The sequence below is a fragment of the Lipophrys pholis genome (genome assembly GCF_963383615.2).
Source record: "Lipophrys pholis genome assembly, chromosome: 1".
In the NCBI taxonomy this organism is placed as follows: Eukaryota; Metazoa; Chordata; class Actinopteri; order Blenniiformes; family Blenniidae; genus Lipophrys; species Lipophrys pholis.
The window spans coordinates 38,079,851-38,091,304 of NC_137635.1; the positions used below are offsets into that span (position 1 = coordinate 38,079,851).

General features: G+C 39.8%; 3 protein-coding genes across 3 annotated transcripts; 2 read left to right on the plus strand and 1 right to left on the minus strand.

Annotated features, from left to right (window-relative positions):
• Positions 1-1,406: 1,406 nt before the first annotated feature.
• LOC308110010 (UDP-glucuronosyltransferase 1A1-like) lies at positions 1,407-5,517 on the minus strand. Its single transcript, XM_080463998.1, has 9 exons — positions 4,853-5,517; positions 4,375-4,438; positions 4,146-4,294; positions 3,657-3,784; positions 3,445-3,538; positions 3,188-3,313; positions 3,027-3,114; positions 2,721-2,940; positions 1,407-2,596 (listed from the first exon to the last, which is right to left on the minus strand). The coding sequence occupies exons 1-9, from the start codon at positions 5,372-5,374 to the stop codon at positions 2,326-2,328; spliced, it is 1,662 nt and encodes a 553-aa protein (XP_080320124.1). The 5' UTR covers positions 5,375-5,517; the 3' UTR covers positions 1,407-2,325.
• On the plus strand, positions 1,658-2,219 carry ndufb3 (NADH:ubiquinone oxidoreductase subunit B3). Its single transcript, XM_080464359.1, has 2 exons — positions 1,658-1,786; positions 1,978-2,219. The coding sequence occupies exons 1-2, from the start codon at positions 1,659-1,661 to the stop codon at positions 2,126-2,128; spliced, it is 279 nt and encodes a 92-aa protein (XP_080320485.1). The 5' UTR covers position 1,658; the 3' UTR covers positions 2,129-2,219.
• Positions 5,518-7,826: 2,309 nt separating the features above from the next.
• On the plus strand, positions 7,827-11,454 carry LOC308110130 (uncharacterized protein). Its single transcript, XM_080464233.1, has 5 exons — positions 7,827-7,866; positions 8,835-9,316; positions 9,521-9,590; positions 10,550-10,636; positions 10,913-11,454. The coding sequence occupies exons 2-5, from the start codon at positions 8,875-8,877 to the stop codon at positions 11,238-11,240; spliced, it is 927 nt and encodes a 308-aa protein (XP_080320359.1). The 5' UTR covers positions 7,827-7,866; positions 8,835-8,874; the 3' UTR covers positions 11,241-11,454.

Sequence of the window (11,454 nt, forward strand, 5' to 3'; positions counted from 1 at the left end):
TAAAGACAAAATTATATTTTATTTTACTTATTAATATAATCGGTGATCAGGATGAAGCTGTTAATAATGTAATTAGAAACTGATAAGTAAGACTCTTAACAAGTGTTAATGTAATGTGGTTTTTTTTTATGTTGGATGGTTTACTGCAGGGGTGTCCAAACTGGGTCCTGTAGGGCCGGCGTCCTGCATGTTATAGTTCTCTCCCTGCTTCACCATACCTCAATCTAAGGATGATGTCGTCACCAAGGTTGTGAAAAATCCCAATAACGAGCCCCTCATTGCAATCAGGTGTGTTGCAACTGGGAGAGAGCTAAACCCTGCAGGACACCGGCTCTCCAGGACCGAGCTTGGACACCCCGGGTTTACTGTGAACATGTTTGAAGGACCCTTGTATCTATAAGTCACTGGAAGTTTATTTCTTTACAATATCTTACATTTACTTTTGACTAACTCATTTGGACTGTCAAAATATATTTCAAATATTCCAGATTTATTCAGCAACAGTAAAAACAAACTCTAATGAATGATGTACATGCTTCATGCACCCTTTATCATGCATTTCTCCCGTTTTTAATTATATTTAATCTTATACGTTTTTTCAACTAAATAAAATCAGACTAACTCGGGAATTGTGTTTTTATGGCAGTAAAAGAGTAAGCTGTTCTGTGATTAAAAATAAATACATCTTAATGGATGCTTTCGAGGCGTCTTTCTTCATCACTTCAGATTGGACATTTCTCACATTTATATTCTAGCACTATCCATCTTCTAGATTGCTTATGTCTTATCAGAGTGACAGGGCGCTGACGCCAATCCCACCAAACTGTGGGTGAGGGTAGGGAACACCCAGTCCATCACTGGGCAGACACACAGAGACCTTGGGACAATGTAACCTCACATGCATGTTTTTTGACTGTGTAAGGAAACCAGAGTACCTGGAGAATATTCAAACTCCTCACAGAAAGGTCTCGGACGGTTTTTGAACCCACTAGGTTCTCGCTCTGAGGCAAGAGTGCTAACCACTGCTCCACCGTCCGACCCATGTTTTAACACCATGGGAGCATTTGTGAACTCCCATTTTGACCTGTTTGGGACCAACTTGGGAACCACAGCTAAATGAGTTTTGGGGTTACAGCTTTGGCTTCAAACATTTCATCAAATGCTGGTTAAACATGCTTTACTTAGACTTGAATTTTGAAGATTGGCAACCAATCTATCATTGAATAGCAACGGTTTTATACCTTTTCTAATCATTAGTGACACATTAAACACTTGAAAATTAAATTTGAGACAAATTCATAGTAACAATAGGCTACAGCTCTGTGAAAACTAAATGAAAGAATAAAAGAGATGCAACATTGATACCTGTTGTTTACAAAGGCCAAAGATGACAAAGGTATGATATTGTGCAACGCTTATTGTACTTCTTACAAAAGGTGTTTAATAGTACATTTGTAGAAATATATTATACAAATCTTTCTGGATCATGAAACTGCTCATACTGAATTTAAAGGTGGTATTTATTGCAGTTGTATTTCAATTTGTAAATCACTAATATGGGAGCCACAATAACATTTACATGTCAATCCTTAAGCTAAAAACTAATGAATTTAAATCAATAATCACTACTAACATCCCTCTGTATCTTTGTGTTCAGTATGGGTGGTGACCACGGCCACGGCAAGATGCAGATGCCAGACTGGAAACAGTGGAAGACACAGGGAACGCCGCTGGAGTTCACTCAGCAGAGGCTGGCAGCCAGGGGGCTCAAGGACCCGTGGGCTCGGTCTGTATATTTATACCCTTGTTAGACATATCAGCACTTTGAACTGCTGCTTTTTATTTACACGTTAATGTGCTGATGTCAGTCAAGGGAGTGATTGACTTGAATTGTATTTTTCAAGATTGCAGTCTATCATGTTCCTTTAATTGTGGGATCAGCTTGTGTCTGACACTGCTGCCTGTCGCTCTCTGCAGGAATGAGGCATGGAGGTATTCAGGCGGCTTTGCTCGTGCCGTGACTCTGTCTGACGTTCTCCTGAAAGGATTCAAGTGGGGCTTTGCTGCTTTTGCCGTTGCCCTGGCTGTCGAATACACCCTTTTCCCTCCTAAGAAGGGTGGCCACTAATGCTCATTATTGTCTATTGGACTGAGATCATACCCAATGGAATCTAATAATCTTTATTTTCTGTGTATTAAAAGTTTGTTTGATCACCATGCCACTTGAATTTCTGACCATTTTTATTTTCAATAAGGCTTTGTTTCCAGAGTTGTTGTTTTTTTCCTGAGCAAGCAAAGATTAGGATGGAAAAAATAATCTTCTTTCTAATCCTTCTTCCTTTTTCTGCTCAGTTTTCTGAGGCATAATTGCATACATTTCACTGTCAGTATTACTGAAACCACCACTACTGTAGCTAGTAGAGTTAATACATCCAAACAAAAGTACTGAAACCAGTTGAGATCGTGAACAGCTGCTCTAAGATGCTTTGCTCCTTTATGTCGCATCACAAATTCTGTCCAGTACACTGAGAGGTCGAGTGGATCAACGGGCCGGTCTCTATGAAGAGCGGCCAGCTTCTGGATATTCTCTTTATACCTGAACACACACATTGATGGGAAGGGTTACAAAAGGTAGACAACACTTGAGGTTTTACTGTATGAATTGCCCTGTAGAGCTTAAATGAAGATACAAACGAGACCCGACTTTATGGCACCCTCACCTGGTGTCATTGATGATCTCATTCAGTCCTTGAAAAACACTCTCTGTTGTGATGGACAAAATATCCAACACAACTCCCACTCTCCTGCTTGCCATCTTATGTGCGTTGTCAGGCTGGTCCCCAGAAACTGGCACCATCAACATTGGAACCGCATGGCACAGACCCTCAAACAGACCGTGTGAGCCAGCATGAGTGATGAAAGCCCGAGCTCCAGGATGTGCTAACATACAACACAAAAAATCCACATCTGTCAGTTCAGCGTAACGTACACTGCATTTCAGGTTGTGTTACTGTGAACTCGCATACCTAGTAGGTCATTCTGCGGCACCCAACTCATTATTTTCACATTCCCTGGTAGATTATCAGGAATCGGTCCAGTGTACCTCCACACTACCTGTAAAACAATGATTTATTTGACTTTGCCTGGATTTATCCTTTATGATTTGTGTTTTTATATGAGTCTGTACCTTTTGTGGAATCTGTCTGAAGGCCTCTATGAAGGCAGATGCAGTCTCTTGTGGTAGTTCTGACAACATGGTACCCAGAGTGAAAACCACAAACCCATGCTCTCCCGATACCCAGTACTCCAATTCCTACAAAACATGAGCGTGTTTTCGTAAATTGCACTTTCTGTGTCCATCTGCCTGCATTACAATGGATGTTAAACAGTAGAAACACAGAAGAACTTGTGAGTTGAGTGTTTTTTCCTCTCACTAGGACTTACTTCAGGCAGAGGATTTCGGATATTGCAGTTTATTCCACCAACCAGTACTACATTAGGCATGAGGGGACGTGGAAACTCCAGGGTGAAGTCAATCCTGTTTTGATATAACAACAATGGAGGTCTTTAAGATGCTTCATCTCCCTCTATGAGCAACTTTCATAACAACAAATCTTAAGTGTGAGTTGGTGCATGCGTTTCTCTCCACACGTTACCTCATCAGCCATATATCAGACTCTGACAGCACTTGCCCTATGCTCACTTCCTCTCCTAAGAACTTGGAGGCGATTTGATCAAATTGCCAGTAGAATATTCTGCAAAACAAGGGCTCCACTAAAGCTACCTGCAGGTCAGAGGGAGCACAAGAGTGAACAAGTGAACAAAGGGCACCGTGAGTGCTCTGAAACACGCCCGTTTAACAGGTTAAATTTTAACAGCACAAAAATACAAGTCCTACATTCCAGACAAATGCACTTTAGATTTAAGTAGGTCACAGAGCAAAGAGGAGGATAGACATTATTTGTGAGTTTTAAGAGGATATGTTTATAATAAAAAATGTCAAAACAAATATGGAAAGTATGGCCCAGACTTTCCAAGTACAGTTTGCTAAATCAAACATTTAAAATGGAACCAAGCAGATTTTTAGTAAGCAAATATAGTTAAACTTGTAACCGGATTTACAATTCTTTTTATATTGACCTCACCAAAGTGTTGATGACTCTCTCCTTGAAGTTCATTTTATCTGTGTATCCAGTGAAAAAACGAGGTACATACGAGGCTGGGGACGGACAGCCTGCAGACTTCATATCCAGGGAACAGGGAATACCCCTCAGCAAATTAATGGTGGGAAGACCTGGATATGAAGTAGCTGTAAGTAGTGAGAACATGTAAAATAACACAAGCGCAAAGATAATTCAGTGTAAGAAAAGTCACCTAATTTCCAAGCAATTAATGAGCCCGTTGGCACCATAGGATCGGTCAAAACAGCATCAAAGTCCTGTTGAGAGGAAGAGTGAGAGGAACCAAAGAAAGAACAAAAGATACATGTGTGGTATAGTACTAACTAAAACCTTCAACATTACCTGCTTCAATTCAACTTGAAATATTAATGAGATCAATATCTACATATTATTGTAATTTAACAGCACTGATGCCACCTTTTTGTATTGTTGGTATTTTCCTTCTTGCAATTTTTGTGCTTTGGTGAAACAAAGTTCACAGATGGACAACGATATCAGAATCTCCCTGTAAGAGAAACAGTACTGACTAACAAAACATCCAGAAACAACTTCTGTCATTCTGTTCACTGTCCACCTCCATCTCGACACAGTATCAAGTGTTACAGGTTTTCAAAATCTGGGTTGCATTAGATTTGACAAGTATTGTGTTCAAACTGTGTGTGTTCACTCACCTGCTGTCCCAGGTATGAGATTAAGCTGTCATTGAACAGCAGGCTCTCCGCAGTGATGTGAATGAAGTTTGAAATCCTCTGGATCTGTGAGAATCGTTTCTGTACTTTTTCCAGGAAAGAATTAAATGTTTTTTTCAAGATGTCTTTGTTGGACGACATCACAGAGTCGATGTAAGCCCGGTCATAAGGAACAGGATGGGTCACAGTGTGGTAATGTTTTCCGGGGCCCATTCGAATGCTGAACTCTGGAATTACCACCGTGACCCGGTGCCCTCGACGACCCATTTCTTCAGCAATGGCCTTTATGCCCACCCAGTGACTCCCATCCATTGGCACCACGAGCAAGTTACCTAAAAAAGCTGTAGAATTTATCTGTCTTGGAGGAACAGTGTCCATGCCTTCAGCTTCTTTCGTCCGCAGCCTGGAATTTTCTGCCTCAAATCCACTTTTCTTGTCTGCTGCAGCATTCACCTTCATCGCCGCGTTCAGCAGCAAAAACACCAGGATTGCTGATTTCCTCATTCTTCACCCTTTCTATGTTCAGTAACTCACTGACTTCAACGCTGAGACGGGAGAAAAACACCACTTCTATTTCAAAGCTTTTCGAGCTTTCCACTCCCCTCAGGCTTCTCCCTGCAGCCTGTGGAAATACCTCTGTGAATTAGAGGCGGTGTCAAAGTCCTCACATGTGACAATCTCTGTCCTCAATGACTTGCAAACATATCATTGGTAACTGTTGGCCAAGAAAAGGCACAAAAGCATGGATAACACAGAAAACTGAGGAAAAAAATTGAGTTTGGATAATCAGTGTAAAATATCTTTCCATCATTTTAACATACTACATTATAAATGAAAGTTGGGCAGTAACGTCATTGTGATATTGATTATATTTTGATTATGTTTCCCTAAGTTCACACACAGGAAGACTTCGCTCACCTGTACTTTACTCCTGATCAATGTCAACGATCCAGAGGTCAAGCGCAGCAGTTTGCATAATTTATTTGCTCGTAAACAGCAGGTAAACATGTTTGCTTTGGAGCTTTATTTAACTGATACGACATTTGTTCTCATCATTATATCTGTAGAAAAGCTGCAAATTCTTCATATATTTTACTCTTGAAATGTTAAACTCAAGGGCCACATGCTTTTTGTTTTAACTGGACACCGCTGGATGAGTAAAATGACAGCATAATGTATGAATAACAACTCCAAATTGTTTTTAATTGTTCTCAGACTACATTTATTCAAACATGTTTTCACGCAATCTCAACAACTTCAAAAGTTAAATTTTAACATGATGCCTTTCCTTGTAGATCGTAATTATGAAACACATAAAACTTGGGATATACCATCATGTATTTGCATTTGTATATGTAAAATTTTCTGAGGATGAGAAATCATAATCTTTGCTTTCTGAAACAAAACCATAAATGATATCTTTTGGAACAAAGGGGTTTAAGCAGAATATTGGTATGAAGCCAATCATGTATATCAGCCCAAAGTGCTTCTAAGTACATACATTGAAAGAATAGATGATCTGTAGTTTCTATACCGCCATAGAATATACACTCATTTGTGTCAAATCTAAATCGTTCTCGTAAAAGTTCACTGGAAGGATACACCCCATTCAAAATTTTAAAATGCAATTCTTTAGCTATGGGAGTGATAGGGTATTTTAAATACTTAGAACGCCAAGAGTGTATGATGTGCTCAGAGAAAACCTGAGCAATGGAGTTACGGATTGACAAAATGGGATACGAAATTTGATTAAACATTCTCCTTATTATTTTGCTAGGAATTTTGTTTGATAAGAAGTCACAAGCCGCTCACAAGAAGATGAGGAAGATGTTCCTTCATCATCGACAAAGTGAATCACAGACCAAATGTTTTTATCCATTGATTCTTTGTTGAACAATGATTTGTTTTTAATCACAATATATCTGTTGTTTCCATATTGGTGTATTGTGTGGGCTAAAATTCTGATTGTACAGCATTTCTAATATAAAATAACTTGTTAGTGAACAAGTGATAGTTTAACAAGAAGTCTTTGAGTAGTGAAATCACATCTTAATAAAAAGTCGATACCTCCTAATTTCTTGAACATTTGTCTGGGAATAACCTTTGTTTCAACGACTGAATCCGGGTGATGACAAAATGATTTTCAGAACGTAAAGATCTGTAAGATGAGCAGCAGACATAGAGCAGTCAGAGACCAGCTGTAACATAGGAACAGAGAGTAACCAAAAGTCAATACTGGACTTTGACCCCTCATTAGGCTTAAACCAGGAATATTGTTTGGTGTCAGGGTATTTAAAGCGCCACTGATCTAATAAGTTGTAATTGCTACAGAAGTCGTATAAGATAAGGTTGTAAGAATTACTATGACCCTTAGGAGGGCATCTATCCAGGCATTCATCATGAATATTAAAATCTCCCCCTACAAGTACTTTGGCCAGTGGATATTCAATTTAAAAAACATTTATGACATCAAAAACCTCTGAAATGAATCGTCTGTTCTGTGTGGGGTTATTGAAGCCACAGACATTAACTAAAATAATGTGCTGTTCATCCAGTTTTAAAACACATATGAGCCGTTTTCCATTGTTGCGTCCTTTAGATGCTATCAGCTCAGCAAGAGAGCGATAAAACAAACTACCCAGCCCTGCTGATTCAGCGGAACCATGATCCACCAGGATTTTATCCCCCCATTGAATAATCCATTCAAATCCTTTCAGTGTGTTTCCAGTCATAAAATAAAAAGTTTTTTTCGCCTTTTCTAAACAATAATTTTACTTCTTCTTGTTACTATATCTTCAGCCACTCCCTGCGGTGTCTGTTTTGTTGTGGAAAGCCAGTTTGAGCTTAAATTAAATTTATATGGGGGGGTTTTAGTTTCAGTCTGGGCTGGAAACTGCAAGTGAGATCTGGCAACCCAGAATCGAGTCGGCGATCTTCCGCTTCCGCCCGCGAGCTCATACGTCAACACGTAAACGCGGGACTGTTTGTTTTGAATGGTGAGTTCAAGACATCATTTATATGCCCAATACCGTGAAATATGAAGGTTTAAAAAACGAACTAAGCGTTTAGCTTCAGCTCAGACCTCAGCCTCTGGTTAAAGTCGTGGCGGGGAAACGAATTAATCGAGCAAGTCGCTCCACTTCGGAGTCCTCGACATGTTGGAGAGCCAGGGACTTACCACGAAATAACTGTTTAGTTCACCTTCTCATAGAACACAGACTAGTTTGAGAACACCGTAATGGAACAATAGTCTTTTTATTAATGTTCTACGTCAATATGTGGGTTCAGGTTTCGGTCTCAGAATCTATAGATCAAAGTCTCTTAACTGGATAATATCACAATGATTAAAGCTGAACAATCCTGGAGAACAATGTCTTCATCAATTCCCTTTCTTTCACAGCTTTATCCAGCTTGAATGGCATTGAGCATGTCACAGTTAATATTGTGTGCACCAGTCATTACTGTGACCTCCAGCTTAACTTTATAACAATAACAAAATTATATGATAATCTTTATAATAGAAAAAAATAGAGAAACCCTTTCAGAAAAGCACAACGAAAGAGCAGGATTTAATATTTTGCAGCATTGAAAACAGCATTCTTCACTGATTTCAGTGTTTATGTTTGTTCCATCTAGACGGTTGAAAATTATGAATGATGTGGAGGTGGCAGGCCTTTGGCTGCTTATGGTTGTTTAATTGTGTAAAAGTGCCGCCTGTTTGGCTTGTTTCTTTTGAATTCAATACTTTAAATCCCCCAAAGAGAGTAAAACGTTAAAGAAAATCATTTTAGCAAGGCCAGAAAACCAGGCACACTTTTAATGGATGTTATCCACGTACTCGGATCTGTTTCTCATCCCTCAAATGCATGTTCCATACATGTTCCATACATGTTCCATACATGTTCCATACAAGTTTAGCACCAATTTCTTTTTCACGTGTTGTCACTGTTTCTCTGTATTGCAGCATATTTGAGTATTGTCAGAGGTAAATAAACAGAACCTCAATGAATCGTCGAAGCTCTTTCAAGTGCCAAAAAGCCACCCGGACGAGCCCTCAGAGCAGTCCCTCAGATGAAGAGGTGGTCCAGCGAAGACTGAGAGGCCGGAGACAGAGGACACGCAAACCCGAAGCTGCTGACAGCGCCGTTGATAAAGACAAGAATGAGATGTGTGACCTCTTAGACATCATCGCTAGGACGTATGATGTCGAGCGTGATGCTGAGGACGTAAGAGGAGTGGCAGGGATAGTGACTGATAACGGACTGGAGGAGTCGGATGAAGACAGTTCCTCAACTTGCAGCAGCATAGTTTCTGGACCTATAGCTTTAGAGTCTGCCACCCCCAAGAAACTGTGTCCACCCCCGGACCTGTGTCCAGCCTGTCTGACTCTCTACGAAAACGCCATGACGGACAAAATCCCAATCAAAGACAAACTGCTTGACAATGGTAAGTCCACCCCAAAAATAAATCACATTAGAATGTCTTTATAAGGAAAATGGCTCCAAAGAAATGACAAATGCATACAAATCTTCAATGCTCTGTTCTTACATTAAGACTCTTCACCAACATGTACACCATGGGTTTTATAGTGTTGTTCGCAATATAGACAAAATCTCTAATATATAAAACAACTTCTGTTTTGTTTCTCAGATCCTACGTCTCTGACATGTGACCAGTGGGTCCTGCTCAAAAAGTGGACAAGGGGATCTAACCTGGAGGGGTGAGCTCCTGTGTGGTTTAACATGCCCTGAACAAAAATAGAAACACTTTTGATTTTGCTCCCATTGTCTAAGGCCACGTTTACATGTACCCAGGTTTTTATGAAAACGGATATTTCTCCATCTACGTTTACAAAAAAAAAAAAGAAAATTCATTTACATGACCTTCATATACAGTACACCTGGATCAGAGCTACAATGAGCATGCCAAACCTATAGGGGGCAGTGTAATGAGAAGCATAAAGCCATGTTAGCCAATCAGTCCTGGAAAAAACACAAAGTCACAAATGGTACGAGTTATTTCCTGTTCTTTCGGTGAAACAGTTTGCTTGTTGGACTGATAAACAAGCGAAGCACCTCCTAAATGTGGCGGTAGAATATAAAACAAATGACGCATAAGAACAAGCACTGCTTTCACTGTATATTTTCATGACAGCATTCAAACTATAAACGCGGGTTGCACATAGTTGACGCATATTGTGATGTAAATGTCCGTCTACCCCCCATTAGATGCAAACAGAGACACAGAGTTTTTCTAAATCCCCACTGTGGCTGGAGTTTTCAGAAGTCATCATATGTGGCGACTCGTAGCTGCATTTATACGCAAATGCAAGGCCCAAACGCAGAGATATAACACTGTTTTTGTAAATACCTGGGTACGCGTAAACATGGCCAAGGACACACCCATGCAGCAATCCTGCTGTCTAATCAGCATCTTGATATGCCACACCTGTGAGGAGGAGGGATTAGCTCAGCAACGGACAAGTGATCACCAACACGGATTTAGAAATAATTTTAAAAACAATATTAATTATAAAATCAATATCTGAGCTAAATAAGCCAGTTGTGTACATAGAAAAAGTCCTCGATTTCTTTTAAGTTCAGCTCATGAAAAATGCATTGTGTTTATATTAGTGTTCAGTGTTCCACCTGACTGCTGCTTCACTTTTCATCTGGTCAGGAAGGTTCTGAGTCGCCTTCAGTTTGGGAAACATGTCGAAGTGAAAGAACCACCCGATTGCTCGAGGCCACACCCTTTCCTTCAGAGGTAATGTGACATAGCGTAATACAAAAATGCAGTACCATTCAGTACCTCACTTAATGTTTGTTTTATAAGGATAATTTTTATCCTTAAGAAAAGATCATATTTATCCAGCACCAGCAGCAATAGCTGCCATGCAAAATGCTATTTTTGTTTTCAATTAACCAGATTTTCTGAACCCTTCTATTAAGAATTCCATGGATTTACTTTCCATTTATTTTTCGATGCGTCGGTGTGAGTATTGGCAGCTTCAATCTGAAGTAACTTCTGTGTTTGTGTAAGGAACCTCAGATGTGTCACAAAGTCGGCAAACCAACCGGGAGGGAGGAAGAGCAGGAAGAAAAGGACAAAAGGTTCCCGGAAACTTTTTTCTGCCAAACGGCAGCGTCTCCACGGGGAAAATGTCAGCCAACTTACCAGTGTTAGCCGTATGGAGGTGGTCTCTAACACCAGTCCAGACTCTGACAGCCAGACAGAAGCAGACCTGAGTGGGGATGTGCTCTTTTCCTCTGTAACGGTGAAGACCAGCAAGTCCAACCAGCCCAAAAGGGCTAAAGGGTTTAGAAACCTGCTTTCTCAGTCACGAGGCAGCATGATTATCAAAGAATGAAGACCTTCTCTTTCATTAATCCCTGCATCTAAAGCTCAATTTGAGCACTAATGTGGTTTTTACTGATATATTTGTGTATTTTTATTTGTTGATTTTGTCAGTTAACTTTCATGATTTCCTTCTCATGCACTTTCTTTATTTCTTCATGAAGTTAAAAACTATAGATTTAAAGTTTCCTATGACAGTATTTCAATAAATGTTTTTATTTACATTC